Genomic DNA, 18,878 nt, shown 5'->3' with positions numbered 1-18,878 from the left:
ATAATCTTAGCTTACTAAACCTGCATAATTAAAGAATATCTAAAAAATTTGTTAAATGTGCATACATTAATTACAGAATTCTTCTCTTTCTATAAAAAACAGGGTGAAATTGGACCACCAGGTCAACCAGGAGCAAAAGGGTCACCAGGAGATGCTGTAAGTTTGCAAAAATTTGTTATTATGGACAAATAATTCTGGTGTTGTCATTCTCTACTTGTCATAAACAAACAAACAATGGAAAATACAGGGACAACCTTGCATTTTCAGGTTGGAAAATATGATCAGACTAAGTCTAATCTGTGAATTTCTCTACAAATATTATATACCATTTTTATTTAAAATTTATGATTTCTTGACTGCACATTTGATAAATACAGCAATAGATTAGTCTGAATTTAACCTCTAAATTAATTAGATTTGAATTGACTTTGAAAGTACTGAAGTAAATTTATTTTGAAAGTTAATTCTGACTTAAATATTGTCATAGTGTGTAATGGATTTCTGAAGATGAATTTCAGGATGCTTTTGTGATAGTGCTCTTTTAACAGACTGTGAAAATAGCTGACATCACTGAATTCCCAAACTGCTTAAAGGGAAATTTTTGTTTTCAATGAGGGAAACTGAAAATAGTTCATTCTTTCTTGGACAGTCGGGGTTACCACATTTTTGTTACTGTCTGCATAGGGTGATTTCTGTGTTCTTTATAGTCCTTTAGAAATCACAGTAGCAAAATAATTGTTCTGAAAGTTGGTGAAAGTATATATAGACTTTAAAAATGGATATTTTAAAGGCAAAAGGGACACCTGCTTAAAACTAGTTACAGGTCTTTCCTAAATTAATAGGAATTTCATCATTGGTTGAACATATGCTGCCTTTAAAAAATAATTATCTCTTCTATTGAGGAAACCATGTTTATTTAGTTCCATTACTAATCATCCTCACTGTTAACATGTCTTTTTGCAGTTTGCCTTTTGTGCTGGAGACATTTTATCTTCTTTCCTGACTAAAATGCTTCTGAGTTTCCTGGGAGATACATAGTTTAGCATAATAAATAAGCTGTTTACTACAACTTTTTAACTAGTTAAAGAACCTACGTTTCAGCCTATATTCAACCTCAAGCAGATCAGTATAAACTATTACTGCTATAATAAAGTAAATACTGTAGAGAATTATGACTGATGCTATTATCTGTATGGACAAGGGACCACTACATGACTGAAAGGCTTTAACCTTCTAAAAATTTGGGGTTTTTCTTAGGGTATTGAGCCATATGGTAGTAAAGGAGATTTTATGCAGTTGTATTCAGTCTACAGAATTAGTATCACTTGTCAAGGGAAGAAATAGATAACACTTCTTGGTTTGCAGCTGAATGGCATATATAAAAATATGACAATAACTGAAAGATCACTTGATTTTTTTACTTACTGCCTTATCTTGAGATTCATTGTACATTGTGAATGTATGGACTTGTCCGTGCCCAGTCCAAATAGAAGAAAGTTCAGTGAAAATATGTTTATTGTCTATTAATGGAAATTTTTTCTGAGCAAAGTTGAACAAAATGCTAGAGGGAAGGCTGTATCATCAGCTGTAATAAAGCTGTGTGGGATTGTGAAGTGTACATATCTTTTTAACTCACCTACCATATTTTCTTCAAATTTTATTTAGATAAATAACATTTGGTTCTTTATACACTTGAAAATAATTTATTCCTGTTTCCTGTCAAGTCATTTAATGTATTTTTTGTCACCTGATAAATTAAATAGGAAATTGATGCATGGAATATTTGAATATGTTACATGGCATTAGGGAATTTCAAACAGAAAAGATAGTGGGATTTTCCTTGTATTAGTCACATTGAATATGTTTGTTCCAGAAAAAACAGATGGAAAGCTTGTGGATGGTCTGTTAATACCCTGGGAAAATTATTCAGTAACAAGTTCTTCTTCAGAAATAATTATCCCTATTACATTGCCAAACCCAGCAATTTATTAATTTACCGCAATATAAATAGTGTCAGCTCTGGAAAATAGGGGAGCAGTGATACATTTTTATGTCCTTGAATTGTTCTTTGTTTTTATTCAGGACATGCTCTTCTCTTTTAATAGTTTCCAGATTATGTTCTCAAGCTTTTCTCATATTGCATCTGAAAGTTTTCTTCTTGCAGCATGCTGATTTCATGTAGTTGTCTTCCTATTTTTTTTTAATTAAGTAAGTTAAATATGGCCTAGTAATGAAAGAGCAAGAAAGGAAACCAGGACAACTGGGTTTTGTTTCTACCTTTCCTGCAGATGTATGCTTGACCTTTGGTTATACTAAATATATTTTCTGATTTGCCTTCTCTAGGATATGTTTGCATGTCAGTGTGGATATATACACATAGCTGATTCATTAATAAAAAAAGCTATTATTTACATATACTATTTCCACTTTATATAAGATAAAATGAGCGAGGGACATTTCTGATGAACATACACTGCTTCTGTAATCCAAGGACTGATGTGGGAGTCAACTAGAAGTGATCTAGTGGTAATTGTAGATTCTCGGTGTGTTACATGGCTTGAAACACGGGGCCACTCTGAGGTGGCAATGTGAAAGGAGCCAGAAATCCCCGAGTCACATTTTTATCCTTTCCCACAGTACCTCCCCAAACTTGTGCTTACTTTTCTCTACTCATTAATGTGTTAGTAATGAGAACAGAACAGAAATCTGAGGAGGAGAAAATTGTAATTTCACAGTGGTTTTTAGAAAAGGAAGGTAGTCCTCAAGGAATGCAAAAAAGATCACACAATGAAGAGGGCTGTATTTCAGAAGTAAGGAGGTCAATAGATAATATGAAATTTGATTTCAAAGAGCCAAACTGAATTAAACCTTACAGTGAAATGAAAATTAATAAAAACTTATTTTTCTGTGTAAATAAAAAGAGAAAAACTGAAGAAGCAGACCTCCTGTGCAAGTGAATTAAGACAGCATTAATATAATCAAGATTAGGTTACAAAACCGAACAAATATTTTGTTAGTCTTGTGGTAACAAAGTTGGTGCTGAATGCATTCCATAAGCAAATAGTTTATGGGAATACACAATCTCTTAGGTTATGAGTGTAAGCAGTCCTCAGAAACTTTAATCCATGTGGAGAAGAATTTGTAATTCTATTCCAAATTATAAAAGAAATGGAGTAGGGTGTAGTAAACTTCCATTTACCAAATAATAGATTACACTAGATTAGCTGCATCATCTTCAATAAGAAGACTGATTTTCTGTGTGAGTAAGAACAAGCATCAGGAAAGTTCAGGAAAGTGTTGGAAATTATTCAATGTATGATATTGTTTTAATTTAGAAAAATTGAAGTTTATTAGATTTTTCATGGCCAATTGACTGAGCGAGAAAAGTCTTAGACTGAGGAACATTGGCAGCAAAGTTACTCAAGTTTTAGTCTTGTGCTTGATACAGTTTATTTGTATTCACAGACCTGTGTCTCTGGCCTAAAGAGTAAGTTGCTGTATTTATTGATGGAAAATTTTGGTGACCAGAACTTTCTTACCATACATCAGCAAAGAAACCTGAATTAATTGATGGTTAACCTGTATTAATGTGTGGTTAATAGTAAAGCAGAGGTGAAATGCCAGAAAACTGATGAAATCCTGAAAACCCTGGCTACAGAGAGTTACTTCTTGTTCCAGATATTCTGAATTTTCTCTTCTATTTGCAGACACCCTTTCAGTTTTAGCAAATAAAGAATTTTTCTTTTTTTTTTGTTTTGCAAAACTGAGTTGTAATCTGTGTTAACAAATTACATGGTTTTAATTCCATGTAACCTTTGAAAGAGGTCTGAAATAACGTCATGGGAGTGAATTGTTCCTAACATTTAATACTAAATGGAAGGTGGTTATTTGGATTGATATGAAAACAAAGATTAAATAACATTAGTAACAATGGGTTTTGAAAATATTATCACTTGGACCAATTGATAAAATTTAATCTCTGACAAGTTAGATTTCCAGACATTATTTAATTGTTTGACTTTCTGTATTACTATGCTTTTATTTTATGCTGTATCTAAAGTACACTCTTATAGTATATTGTCTTTCAGGGTATTTATGCAAGTCCAAATAAAACAATGATAATATATTGTTTTTATTGATGCATGCATCTTGAGACTAGCTTTAAACAGAAATTAAGAGCACCAGCCCTTTGATGATTTGGCATCCCTTAGCTCTTATTTTATGTATGGAACAAAGACAGCTAAACATGCCTTTGTCAACATGATTCCATTTGAGGAGTCCAAGGGAATGTTTTAGTGATGCTCTGACTTTGTACATGTGCTGAAGTGTCATGATATAAAATGGCAGAAGCTATTGGGTTCTTGAACGAACAGTTCAACCCCGAAGATTCTGCAGAAGATGCAAAGATGTGGCCCCCCCGATAAATCTCCACAAAGCTTGCAAAAGGAGTCAAGGCCTGGCAATCTTTGAGGGACACATGGTCAGAAAGAAGAATTATGAAATGCCACATTTTGCCACAGTATTGCTGATTTTGGAAACACTAAATGGAAACCAAGAAGCTTTTGTGCTACTTTCAGTTATAGTTAAGGGACATATTACAGACAATGTTTTGAGTTGCAGAATTTTTTTCTCGCAGGAATGTTCTATGACAGCACTGTTCTTTTTTTCTATATGTTTTTTTTTTCATTACACCATAGACCTTCATTAGACCATAGAAGGTCTAAATAATTCATTGTACTGTATCAGAACTATAGCCTGTGTAGTAATATGATGAAAGACATTGTATTTCCTGTTTATTTCATTATGGAAATAGAATAATGATATTACAAATACTATACTGAAGCCATTATTCCTCTAGTTTAGTACAGAGATGTCTCTGCCTTTTTCATAAATAAATAGGGTTTGATGGGACCAGAAGGCTCACTTGGTCTACCTGGAGCTCCTGGGCCTAAGGTAAGTGTTTGCGTTAATGTGACTTGGATAAATGACTGCTTTATAGATTTTGCAGCTAACTTTTTGGTGTACTGAATATTGGTGAATAGCTGTATGATTTTCTTGTATTACTTTCTATGGTACTTCAGTCTCAAGAGAGGTTAATATAACTCAGTGAATGGTGCCTGTCATCCCATGAGGTTTGGAACAATTGCAGAAATGGTCATGAGACTGTTTCAGCTTTGCAGACCTTGAAAATGTTCTGCAATGCTGGGAGTCAGATAATTCTCAGTATATATCTGAACTTTCTTCCCATGTTACATTTACTTATATTTTAATTGTGTTAAATAATGCTGTTTTTTCCACCCAAGGAGCCAAATTTATTTCAGATGTAACTTTATTGATTGTACTGCAGCAACAGCAAGAACTAATTTGACCCATGCTCTCAGAAGTTAAAATAGATACTATAAATTCAGATTGCTTAGTGTAACCTTTTAATTTATTCCAAGATGAGTTTTGGTCAGTAAGCACTGAACTGTGTGTCCTAGAGAATATTTAGGAATACAGAATCCATTTCCCAAACGATGTATTTACATTTAGGTCCATTTCCATCCATACGTTATTTTATATCCAAAAGTACATATGCATTTATTTAAAATTGTATACTGGAGGTAGCATTTTTTTAAGTGGTCAATGTTTGCTATTGTCTAGAAGATTGAATACCTATGAAATGACTAAAAATTAAGTAGCTTTATTTTTTTTGGTGAAAAATGATTTTTTTTTGTGTATTTATCTCATTCACAATATAAGCTGGTTCTTAGAGAATCATTCTTAATAAGCTCATTCTTACTGAAGGGCATTATGAAGTAGTCAATAATTATTAGATTTGATTGAAAATCCTCAAGCTGAATATATGCTTAATTCCATAGGCTACAGTAAAAGTGAAAATATAAATAAATATTTTGACTTGGACTGATCCTAGGATTCTCAGGGTTTTATTAAATAAGATGATGGAAATGTGCACAAACAGTATGCACAAACATGGAGTGATTGGGCAAGGGAAATGAGGCAGGTAGGGACAGGACTGGTGAGCAGAGGCTGGCAGATCATGTTTTGACATCAGTATCTTATCTTTCCTGAAAGAAAGTTACACCTTCAGGCTTCCCATAAGGGAATAGAACTTTAGCCTTACAGTCACTACCTGTGCCTGTTTTTAAAAGTCAGTTTCTCAACAGTGTCTGTTTATGTTTGCTGGTCATAGCACATGTGACAAAGCATAATGATATCAGCCACACTCTTACATAATTGTTATATAGGGTGATAAAGGCGAACCGGGAATTCAGGGGAAACCAGGATCGTCAGGAGCCAAGGTAAATATGATTCTGGAAGTACTCTAGTTAAAGAAGGGATTTATTTATTATTTTACAAGGCAGTTTGTTTCACGGTAAAACGGTAGTTAACATCAAATTGCATCAGAATCCATTTGATTACTTATTCTTACTAATTTTATTCTAGATTTTAGGCAATGTAACTCAGGTGCTCATTAAGTTCAAAGCTGCAGACATTGCCATTACTTCAGATAGTATTTTTTGTGTAATTTTGAATCATCAACATCAACTGTATTAAAAGACAATTAATATAAATAGATAGTGGAAAACTGAGGCTAAGAATTAGGAGCCTCTTTTGTGGCTTCTCTGTATTCGACATCCCTTCACAAATTTTCCAGTCATTTCAATTATCTTCAGTTATAAAATTTTGAAATATCATAGCCAAAGTGTATCATGTGGCCTTGAGAAAACATGTATGCAATATATGTTTTTACACACAGCATATCACTGACACAGAGCTATTGTATTACTCAGGGAGAACTAGGAGTACCAGGTGCTCCGGGTGAACCAGGCTACCCAGGCATTCCTGGTACCCCAGGCATAAAGGTAAGTATTTTTTCCAGTTTTACATTAATTGCATCTTTTATTGGAAGTGCTTTTCTTATAAGTAATCATTATTAAACAAAATCCTTTCTCTAAACACATCATTATTATTAGAGAATAGGACACATTTAAAGCAACAATGCGCGCATCATGAAAATTTTCTTCTGAAGGATGAAGCCTCTGATGTAAAGGCATTTGTTGTGGGTTGACCTTGGCTGGATGTCAAGTGCCTACCAAGCTGCTCTGTCACTCCCCTCTTCATCAGTACAGGGTCACGAGAAAGTAAGATGGGAAAAAACTCATGGGGAAAGATAAAGGCAGTTTAATAAAGCAAAAGGAAGGCCATGTTTGGAAGCAAAGTAAAACAAAATATTTATTCTCTACTTCCCATCAGCATGTGATGTCCAGCCAGTTCCAGGGAAGCAGGGCTTCAGTACACATAGAGATTTCTCTGGAAAACAAATGTCATAATAATTAATGTCCTCCCCTTCCCCTTTCTCTTGGCTTTTGTTGCTGAGCAGACATGATATGGTATGGAATATCCCTTTGGTCAGTTTGGGTCAGCTGTCCTGGCTATGTCATAAATCACAGAATGGTTGGGTTGAAAGGAACCTCAAAGACAATGTAGTTCCAGCCCTCCTGTAGTGGGCAGGGACACCTTCCATCCACTAGACCAGGTGGCTCAAAGCCCCATCCAACCTGGCCTTGAATACTTGTAGGGAGGGGGCATCCACAGCTTCTCTGGTCAACCTGTTCCAGTGCCTCAACACCCTCACAGTAAAGAGTTTCTTCCTAATGTCTAATCTAAACCTGCCTTCTATCAGTTTAAAGCCATTCCCCTTTGTCCTATCACTACAGACCCTTGTGAAAAGCCCCTCCCCAGCTTTCTTGGAGGACCCCTTTAGGTACTGCAAGGCTGCTCTAAGGTCTCCCCAGAGTCTTCTCCAGGCTGAACAACCCCAACTCTCTATCTTCATGGGAGAGGTTCTTCAGCCCTCTGATCTTCTTTGTGGCCCTCTCTTGGACTAGATCCAGGAGGTCCACATCCTTCTTATGTTGGGGGCCCTGGAACTGGATGCAGGTGGGGTCTCATGAGAGTGGAGTAAAGGGGGAGAATCACCTCCCTTGACCTGCTGGCCACACTGCTTTTGATGTAGCCTATGTTTAGATATCTGAAGCAAGTCCCTGGTCAGTGGAAGCTAGAGAGCGATCCAAATTTAGGTGAGGTTATCTCACATAAATGAGATAATGGAACCTGAGTTACATTTTTCCAAGAGAAGATGTAGAAAAATTAGTCTTCTGAGCAGTTTCGAAACAGGGATTTGCAGAGCACAAAAAGACCAGTGGAAGAGTGACTGGAGTCAGTGTCATAACAATAGTTTATTAGTTTCATTGTCACTATATATTCACTTTCAATATCTAAGGGTTATGTAAGGTGCGTGTACCAAGACAATAATGCTGATTTTTAGGTGATTTTGTTAAAATTATGAAACTTCTCTAAATTTTAACTGATGAAGCTTTTGTAAAAGTCATTCATTTTATATGAAGATGCAAGTTAACTGGAGTTACATGTCATAAGTATGACAGACTTTTGAATTATTCAAGAAGAAAAGTGTGATTTGGGCATCTGACAGTAAAAGTGAAACCTTTCAGCTGTAGATTATTTTAAAACTTGAAACCAACCAAATATTTGACATTCAAGTACAATACAGTCGAATACAACTGGCATAAATGTCTTATGTTCTGGGATTTTTGGTCAGGAAAATATTTGCCATGGCAAAATGTCCTCTTTGTTACTGTTTAGCATTTAACTAAATTTTTTTTCCCCAGAAAACAACCAAACGCACAAATGTTTGGCTCTTACAAGAAAACTGACAAAAAAAAGCCAAAAATCTCCATTCTAATTCTTTTCTTTACTAATGGCAGTTTTGCACACCCCCCAAAGATCTGTCTTTGTTTCCTGAGCTACTATGTTCTTGGCCCAATGTTTTGATTCATGTCTGTTTAAACAGAGTCACAAGGGTTTAAGAGGTCAGAATTAGAGTAAGAGCCATCTCCCATAACTCTAAGTTTCCTTTTCAATCAATGAAGAGAGAAAGGCATATTTTGAGAGTACATGTTTTATACCTCTATTGTTAATTGGAATGAATACTTTTCAAGCACTGCCTGTTTCTCTCCAGTGTCAATTAGATGGTGTTCAGTCAAGTTGATAAACCTAGATAACTAACTTTTAAGTACAATTTGCACCATCTGATTGTCAATTCCCCCCCAATTATTTACTATAAACATTTCAAGTCAAAAGGAGTGGGTGGAAGTAGAACTTAGTCCTTAAATATTTTGATTAAATTTAAATATAGGAGGTTTGCCATTCAAAAATACTTTTACTTTTTATTGTCATGTATAACTTCTGCGTGCAGTGTGTTTATAGTAAGTGTTACAGAAATTATTTATACTCTAGTCTATGTGGGTGAAGGCAAGCATACTTGAGGTTAGCATTCAGCTGAAATTTAACCCATGAGAAACCCATGCCTCCCTCCCTGCTTACATCCTCTCCACTCCCATGCACTGAGCAGATAAAATCCTGCTGGATTTTCCTCCTCATTATGTCATATTTTTTAATTTTCTACTTGGTATGTGAGTATCCACTTTTCTTTTTGATAGTTCTTTTCATGACAAATTCCTTTTTTAGTATAGCTTTCTGGAGTTTTCTCAGTTTTTGTGTACATGGAGATAAAGTGACGTGGTTTGATTCAGTATAAATAAAAGCTATTAGATGCTTCTCTTGTAATTATGTGTTAAATTAAAACACAGACTACTTGTCTTTGAGATGAATCATGTTGAAATGGAGACTTTTCTTCTAATATTTCACAGGGGGACAAAGGAAACCAAGGTCACAGCGGTATCCAGGTATATCAACTTTGTTCCTAATGAAATCATCTGGCAATGCTATTAATACAAGTTTTAGATGTCAATTCAGGCACTTTTTTTAAGATTAAGCTCCATAGAAAGTTTGCTTGAATAGCAGCAGTAACTCTTCTTCATGGAAATCAGCCCAGTATACCCAGTATGAATTTCCAGCTGCATTTCTAGGGCCTGAGCAGGCCTACCTGCTGTACTACCTGCCTACCTACTGTACTGTAATAAGTGGAATTTTCCTTTTTGTTATCTAAAAATCATGGTAATACCTACAAGAAAAAGTATGATGTCACTGCTCAGATCCTGACTTGGTTCCTCTATGTTCAGAGTAGAAATTGTATTCTTTTGCACAGTTTCTGCTTTGATCTCTTAAAGAGTAACTTTTCAGATTGATTTGTCCTGGTTAGGATGACATTTTAGGGTTTAACTCTTTGTGTTATTTTTCATAGTTTAATTACATGTACCAGATAAATGTATATTTTAAGAAAATGTGCTTCTTTTCTGAAGGGACTGAAAGGAGAAAAAGGAAGACAAGGAAATCCAGGTTTACAGGTACTCTTAAAATAGGGATCCTAGTTCAAGAGAGCCATAGAGATCCTAGTTCGAGACCACAATCCATATTTGTTTCTTAACACTACTTCCATCAACATAGGTAGGTCTTTGCATCACATGAAATATATTTATGTACTACATGATTACACAGTTATATAAATTACCTCTTAAACAATCTTAATGTCTTTAACAAATATAACACATATAGAGAAGATGGAGCCACATTTTTCTCAGCTAGAAGGATGAGAGGAAATGCACATGAATTGGAACGCAGAAAATCCCAGCTTGCTTTAGAGGAAAAGCCTTTTGCTTTGAGGGTGGTCAAATACTGGATCAGGCTGCTCACAGACATTGTGGCAAAACCTGTCTGGGCAGTGTGTTGGGTTGATCAAGTTGCATCTGTTCTGCAAAGGAACTTGAACCCAAGGAAATCACTTCCAGCCTACATGTTTCTGTGCTTCTGGGATATTATATCTTGAGAAACAGACCATAAGTGCATTTTTTTTATTATTGCATTAAATCCTTAATTATATAATAGTTTTATAAAATAGCTATAAATAATATAAAATGCAGATAACAGCACAAAGTGGCTTTTATGTAAAGGTTTTAAGAATAATACATGCGATGTTAAGATTTTACATGTACCATGCTACATTTTCATACAGTTCATTATCTCCTAGACATTACTGGGAGTTATTGACATCTTCTGTGCTCATAAATTACAGATGTTTCCTGTTTCAGCTGCAAATCAGTGAGATGCAGTTGTTTCTCTTTAACTCTGGGCCAGTGTATTCTGATTGTGTCATAGTTGGCTATCTTGTTGTACCACAGAAAATAGCTGTTAGTATTTATAAATACTTGTTAACTGCATGCTCTGTCGTGTCTAAACAGAGAAGTATTTGTTAGAGGTACATATCTAAAACTAGACTTGGAATAAAGCCACAGTTGCTTTTTTCAGAATTATGACATCGATACAGCTGCCTGTCTAGCCAGAAGGAGCTGATTCCTGTGGAGTATGGCAGGAGATCTAAACTGTATGTTAGTTAACTCTCTCAGGCATATGAAGGTTAACAGTAGTTCAGTATTAAAGCTGAGCAGACTTTTTTAAAAGAAATAGTTTAAACTAAAAGACCAGTCTTTGATTTTAAACAAATGTAATGTCCTACTCTAACATTTTACAAATTAAACATTCTGGGTTTTCCTTTTGCAAATGATATACAATTTTTTCATATATTTATTATTTTAATCATGAGGTAAAACAAAGTGATAGTGAAAGGAAACATTATTTTTCCCATAGAATGATGCAACTTTAATTGCTGTTGCTTGCTTTCTTTTTTTGGAGAAAGCTGAAAAAATAATGCAGACTGAGTCTAAAATTGTTTCCCATGCTTTTCTGATTTGGTTGGCAACCAAAAAATCAGTCATTCAAATACTTCTGGTAGAAAACACTAGGTCTTTCCAAGGTTTCTCAAAACTCCAAGACTTCTTAAAGATACAATACAGATTCCCTTGAACATAAGAGTGTATCAGAAAAGTGAGCTGCCAACTTACCATGGAACTTAATGGTCAGTAACACTATTGAAGCACTTGGCAGAAGTGACTCCGAAATAATTTGCTACCATGCAAAATCTGGCTTACCTCTGAGTTTCTATTTAAAAGGCTCTGAAATGAATTTATGCTTAGTAAGACAGTATTAAACAGGTAGAATCAGGAGTTTTCTTTTACTAGAACACAAAATTTTATTTCTTTTGTCTTTTCTAAAGTGAATAAGATTTTGTCTCTATGTTATGTTTATTTGTTTTTAATATGTATGATATATTTGCAACTTATCCTCTTCGTATATGATATTAAAGACATTAATGAATTGTTCATTTACCATGATATAAATTTTTCATCATTATATGCCAAGGTGTTTTTTGTACAATAGCAATCACAGAATCTTTTAAAATTGTCATTTGTGATTGATTATTGAAAACAAAGGATGCCAAGTAATTTGGCTCAACCTGCTTTTTAAATTTTTTTTTCATATTATTTCTTAAAGGGAGTAGAAGGACTGAGTGGAGAACGAGGAGAGGTAAGTATTTTTGTAATGACAAATATAGTATTACAAATTTATTCCATTTGTTTCTACAAATTATATGATCTGTAAAATGTGTGTTTATAGTCTTGCTTCTATTCTCAGATGTCTATAAGCAACAGAAGAGAAATTAATTGAGAAATATCATAGAAGAGAGAGAAATATTAGTTAAAAAGAGATGTAGTGAAATATATATATCATTAAATGAAATATTTTAAAAAATAATTAAAGCCAAGTATATACTTTAAGGGAATTAAAAAGCCAACAAACCAACCAACAAAAACAATGAGAAAAAACTGGTTCAGGAAAGGAAATACTTAAAGGAAAAAGAATCCCAAGATTCTATGATCACTGAAAAATAAATATACATTAATAAAAATACAGAATAGTATTATAATATTATTCAGCAGTAACCAATAATTGAAAGGCACAATGTTACTACAACATTCAAGATGACAATATCAAAAAAATAAAATACTATTACAGCTTTGGAAAAAGTTCTGAATTAGTGTATAACTTTTGAAGGTATAGAGTGCTGTTCAGGTCATCTTTCCAGCAGTGCTTTTAGGCACCTGACTGATACCTGTCTCATTTCTGTGTTTTTTTTAAGAGGATAAACTACCTATCTGATTTTAGTGCCTAGCTCTCTGCATAAAACTAGGTAATCCAATACTGAATTTGAAGCTTGCCACCCTGCAGTAATTCATGTGGAGAATTCTGGACATTGTTACTAATTTAGGCCAAGCCAGGAAGCTTTGAATTTTTCTGATGTGAAGAATTTTGATAAGTAATAGAGAAAATTATACAAAATAATATAAATACCATAACTTAAAATTCATTGTAAGTCTATGAAGACTGTATGCACGAGTATTTCATAATTTCTTAAACTTCTATTATATGTTTCAGTAAGTTTTGTCATACATAATAGTCCTGTTCCCACAATTCTATCTAAAATACTTGTAAAGAGTGAAAGAAAATTTTGAGGCAACTGATAATATTATGCAGAAACTGTGCAGAAATGGAAGGAAAAAACTCATCAGGGAGCAAGTGTAGTATCCTGACTTTAATCTTGGGCATATACCAAATTACATTGTACTGATGTTTTGTTGGCTCCAGAGTGGGGAAAGAGTTCCACATGAACTATTGCAGTAGGTAATTCCATACATAGAAGAACCATTGCCTTGATGAAGATATATCAAACTATTTTCCAGTATTATTTTAACCTTTTCCAGTGAAGCAAATAGACTACAGTTATTACCAATCAGATGGAAAAAAAAAAGAAACAAAAGAATTGCTAGCTCAAATCAAACTATTTTTTCCTTTGTCTTATATACTACAGACATAGGTGTCAAAGGCTTGATTATTACAGTAAGTTTCCAAGAACTTCAGTGATGCCAGAATTTCACCTCTAATTTTTCCAGCCTTCTAAGGAACTTAACATACTGTAAAAAAAATTCTAATTCTCATGAAAAAGAGAATAAAGTCTTTCCTTCCATATGTTAATAATGAATACTAATTTTTAAATAGTAAGTTAAATGGTTCCTTAAAGTTGAAGAAAGGTAATTTGTTTCTAGTTATATTGGGTAATTGTATCTGAAACAGTTACCAAATAATCTCAAAACTTCAATACATCTCATCAATATCAAGTTAATATTTAGTGACAACTTATATTAATTTTATGAAGATCATCAATAAAGATTTTCTCAGAATACATTTTTGTGATGCTACCTAGCTTCCAGATGATCACTGAAGATACGATTGGCTTTTCATGGATTTTTCATTCCAGAAAGGTGAGAAAGGAGATCCAGGCATTCAAGGCATCAGTGGACAAAAAGGAGAATCTGGTGTCCAGGGTTTGGTTGGACCTCCTGGTCTCAGAGGTCAGCCAGGAGATCGAGGACCCCCGGGATCACCTGGATCAGATGGAAAACCTGTATGTGTAGGACCTCAGACTTATAATTTTGAGTACCTTAAAAACCACAAAGAAATGCATGATCTCTATTGTTTTAACTGTTCTCTGTTCAATTCAGGCACGAGAATTTTCAGAAGAATTTATTCGACAGGTGTGTTCAGATGTACTGAGAAGTAAGTTTGAAAGCCTCTTTACTGGTTTTTTCCTTGTTTGAAGTGCTAAAGTTTCCTGATAATTGTAAAGTCTCTTTCTTGAAAGCAAGTTCCATATTGCCGATTTATCACTTGTTTTCTTACAGGTGTGGATACATTTCCACACCACAGGTTCCGTACTTTACCATCTCATTCTCTAAAGAGATGAAACTGATTTTGTATTTGTGGTTAGGGGCACTACTTTTATTGTTTCAGCACTATAAGCAATTTTTTGAATTCTCTCAGCCCAGTTGCCTGCCATCCTGCAGAGTGGAAGACTACAAAGCTGTAACCATTGTCAGTCTCAAAGTGCTCCCCCGGGACTTCCAGGACCACCAGGTCCAAGAGGCCCTGAAGGACCAAGAGGGTTTCCTGGTTTACCAGGGAATGATGGCATTCCGGGTCTGATGGGCATCCCAGGTCGCCCTGGGGCTCGTGGGACAAGAGGTACTGTGTGCATACTCATGGTGTAAATGGCCTTTGTGACTTGGTTTTCTCCTTCTAGTTTTGAATGGGGTTAATGCAGGGTGGGGTAAGAGAATGGCTGGGCTTGTATGACAGAGTGTAATTGCGAACATGGTGCAGAGTGGATGTTTTACTGCTTTCGAAGGACACATGACAGAAGAAGAGAAAATACAAGAACTCAACAAGATAGCTAGTGTTCAGTTCTACTGTAGTCAAACTGTTCTGATCTTTCTTAGAGAGTTCTTAGTCTCATGTAAATGTTTCTAGCTGTGTTTAGATTATTTTTTTAGATCAAATATGCTTTGACATGGATTTCAATGCGTTTCCATGTTTTCTAGTTTCTTTTCTTCCAAACTTGTTTGTTTCTGCTATTTTAAGGAACAGTATTTATTCATTGGCTACTTACTAGCTGCACTGATTTTTGGCATGTGACAACTTTTAGACTCCCCCGATTTCCTGAGGTTTTATCCTTTTGTTCTTTTTATCTCATAAGGATTTTTTACTCCTTTCTTTATGCTTTTCTTAAACATTCTGGATTCTTTTTAAGCAAGCTAAGGTTTATACATTCAGGTAACTCAGCTGTCCAAGCATTCCAACTGATTTCTGTGATGTATTTGCAGACTTTATGTTAAGTATGCATATGTAGTCGGGAACTAGAGAAAGAGACTTGGTGAAGTCCATAATTTGGTAACTGGTAGGATCAAAATAATCAGGAAAGCTGTATAAAATACAGCTAACTAGTAATGTGCCAAGGGTAAGCAGACAAATGGTTGGTAAATATTTACTTTCTTTTTGACATTAACTGTGACCTAGAACATCAAATTCAGTTGGGATGTAATAAAGATTTGTCTGTAGTCTTTTATAATTTCCTCTCCAATAGGAGAATGTGCAGTTTTCCTCTGGAGCAGACACTAACAGGTCTGGCTATTCCATAAGACTTAGAAAAATGGGTGTTTGTCTCTATGAAGAAACTGAATTAACTGGGTTGTAAGTGTAAGAGAGCTCATATTTTTACACTCTCAGTATTTCTTTGGTGGAGATTTAATTCTACTGCATGTTGTAGAAAATTGTCTTTATATTCTGTATTCCACACCGACTATGGTGAATAACTTACACTTCTTTCATACAACTTCTTAAAATCTTTGCCAGTTGGAAGACAATGACAGCAAATTTTTTTAATTGCCTATCATCTATTCCCTCAGCTCATAGTGACTATCTGCTTAACAAGTGCTATATCAGCTCTAAATTCAGTAGAAATGAGGATAATTTAGAACCCAGTTGCACTGTGTGGGTTACAAGAAAATGCTTGTTTTACATCCTGTTATTTGCTTTTGAAATATTAGGTATTTTATTCAATAAATATTATCAAATGCTGACTTCCTTGTTCATTGGATGAAAATAGTGTGCAAAGATATACCTCTGTTTGCTAATTCACAGGACTGCCAGGGAAAAACGGTGCAAAAGGCAGTCAAGGAATTGGGGTTCCTGGGATCCAAGGCCCCCCAGGACCTCCAGGTGAGAGGGATGGTTCTGGTGTGCAGATTCAGTGCCTGCTAATAATTTCATAATTTCAAAATAAATGTTTGTGTAATTTGGGAAAAAACTTAGGTAGTTTGTACATGTCTTAATTGCCATATGTGTTTTAGGGCTAATGCCTGTCTCTTGCATGCCCTTATAAATTGTCATATAATTCATGATTTAATATAAGATGTCTTCTGGAGATTGGTACCCAAGAGACTGCTGTTTCTTGATGGATGGATCCTGAAATCAACCATTATCTAAAAACTGAGCCCTGATATGATTATGTGATATGTGAGCATTGCTTAGTGAGGGAATATATTCTTCCTAACATTAGTGTATGTATAAAGAATGCAAAGTTGGGTGTTTGGAACAAATATAAGGGCCTGATCCAAATCCAGAGTAACAAATAGAAATAGGGGGACTGATTCATGTGATGGTGGTTCCAGATTATATAAAGCAGATTTTTATATTTTCCTTTAAAAGCTATTTTTATTTAAAGTGTTTTCCATGTGCTTTTAAAAAAATCTTAGTAAGGTATCATGTTGTGTATATAAACATATAAGCAGTTTGTGACAAGGAATGTCTTTTTCAGGAAATGTTTTTTTTATCTGCATACTTCACCAAAGAGCAGGGGTGTGTTTGGAGGGGTGGATCTTTTCTTGCTCTTGATTTATTTCAATAGTCATGCATTTGTTTATTGCATGTGTGTTATTAAGGTCCTGAAGGTCCACCAGGTATGAGTAAGGAAGGACGTCCTGGAGAGCGTGGGCAGCCTGGTAAAGATGGAGATCGTGGCACTCCGGGAATGCCTGGGCCAGTTGGACCCCCGGGAATTTGTGATCCATCGCTATGTTTTAGTGTAATTGTGGGGAGAGATCCATTTAGAAAAGGACCAAATTATTAATTTGTGATATGATAATTTAGAAGAATAGGTATGGTGCTTGTCTTTTATGGTCTTTCAAATCTCAGGAAGGTGACCAGCAATAATCCAATAAGCAGGAACAAAAGTACCTCTGACATTATAAATATTATAAACATTATAAATAACAAACCCAAAGGTTATACATTCCTTTAGACAAGAAACTCCAAAACTTCAGTGACTTTTTTTATACCTTGCACTGGTTGAATATCAACTGTTTTAAAAGAGATCATTAGTTTCAATAGGAATTAACTCTAATATTTGATATTTAGTATTTAAGTGTCCTATCATTCTCCTTTTACCACTGAAGTCCTTTGCAAAATTGCTGGAAACACCACTGGGAGCAGGATTAGGTCTTAAATGGCATTGGTCAGGTATAAGTTACTGTGAAATTTTTCACACGCAACCAACATACACAGTATTTGATTTTGAAAGAATGTGGCTGGTTTTGACTTCATATGTGTGTGAATTTCACTCGCTTGTGTACATTTCATATGTCATAGCTCCACATGTTCTGTGAGCGAAAGCCTATATCAGATTCTTATAAATTAAGATAAATATCTAGATAATCACGGAAGAAATATCACCTATTTTGCCATGCAACTCTGCTTAAAACTAAGGTGAAATGCAAGGGTAGAACTACTCGTTCAAGGGTCAAGGTTTTATTGAAGATGGTACTGTCAGCCACTAAAGGTTTAAAGGTTCCATGTGGATGATTCAACTTACATGAAAATAGCATTAAAAATAAAAAAAGAACGAAAGATTGATACAGCTGGCTATGATACAGTAGCTATGATTTGACAAAATTAAAGATTAAAAAATGTTTGCACAACCCCAATGTAACAGTTCCATGTAATGGAGTATTAAGTTATATACCCTTTGCTGTTTCTCCTCAAGGACTGCATTGCCAAATTGAAGAAGCAGGTTTACAAGGAGAAAGGTGTACTGGTGGCTGACCAGCTGCAATGTTTGTTATGCTGTTTCCTTTTTCATTTTAAGCAAGCTGTGTGTAATTTTCATTGTAAGCTTTGCTAATGAGTTGTATTGCTTGCTTTTACATAAAGAGCAAAGCCACGGTTCCCATGACAATTTAAAATTCATTTCTTAAATTAAGGCAGAATCTTGTATTGAACTTAACTGGCGTTTCGTAAGTGACTTCTCTAATGTGTTGTTTTTCTGTTGTCCTACTATCAGAGACTGGTAATATGCTTGACATTCAAGGTAAAATAAAATTTTGTAAAGAACTGGTGGTAGTTTGATGAGCAATTGCAAGAGTTGCCTTTCTCCTGTGTTTCAGAGAAGAGTGATGTCTGTAAGACATGGAGGAGTGATTCCACCTGGCAGCTGTGCTTTTGCTCTCCAGTGTCTTTCCATTTTCTCTGGAGAAAGCATTGTCTCTTGGAGCAGCACCTTTCTGCTGGGCTCCTGATGCCTGTGGTGTCAGAGCAGCCAACTGCACTGT

The 18,878-nt window shown here is 35.0% G+C and overlaps 1 protein-coding gene across 2 annotated transcripts in view; it reads left to right on the top strand.

Annotated features, from left to right (window-relative positions):
• The window catches only part of COL21A1 (collagen type XXI alpha 1 chain), a 98,722-nt gene extending 80,065 nt beyond the window's left edge, over nt 1–18,657 (top strand). For both annotated transcript variants that reach the window (XM_027696055.1, XM_027696054.1), the window contains 12 exons: nt 103–156; nt 4,900–4,953; nt 6,249–6,302; nt 6,795–6,866; nt 9,735–9,770; nt 10,287–10,331; nt 12,373–12,405; nt 14,195–14,341; nt 14,439–14,493; nt 14,758–14,958; nt 16,414–16,491; nt 17,214–18,657. In XM_027696055.1, the coding sequence (XP_027551856.1) occupies nt 103–156; nt 4,900–4,953; nt 6,249–6,302; nt 6,795–6,866; nt 9,735–9,770; nt 10,287–10,331; nt 12,373–12,405; nt 14,195–14,341; nt 14,439–14,493; nt 14,758–14,958; nt 16,414–16,491; nt 17,214–17,401 (1,017 nt within the window). In that variant the 3' untranslated portion in view covers nt 17,402–18,657. The remainder of the gene's footprint in view (nt 1–102; nt 157–4,899; nt 4,954–6,248; nt 6,303–6,794; nt 6,867–9,734; nt 9,771–10,286; nt 10,332–12,372; nt 12,406–14,194; nt 14,342–14,438; nt 14,494–14,757; nt 14,959–16,413; nt 16,492–17,213) is intronic.
• The last annotated feature ends 221 nt before the right edge of the window (nt 18,658–18,878 follow it).

The sequence above is a fragment of the Neopelma chrysocephalum genome, unplaced genomic scaffold, assembly GCF_003984885.1.
Source record: "Neopelma chrysocephalum unplaced genomic scaffold, ASM398488v2 Primary Assembly neopelma1_104, whole genome shotgun sequence".
In the NCBI taxonomy this organism is placed as follows: Eukaryota; Metazoa; Chordata; class Aves; order Passeriformes; family Pipridae; genus Neopelma; species Neopelma chrysocephalum.
The sequence above is the reverse complement of the archived record's forward strand: the minus strand, read 5'-3'. Positions and strand labels throughout refer to the sequence as shown.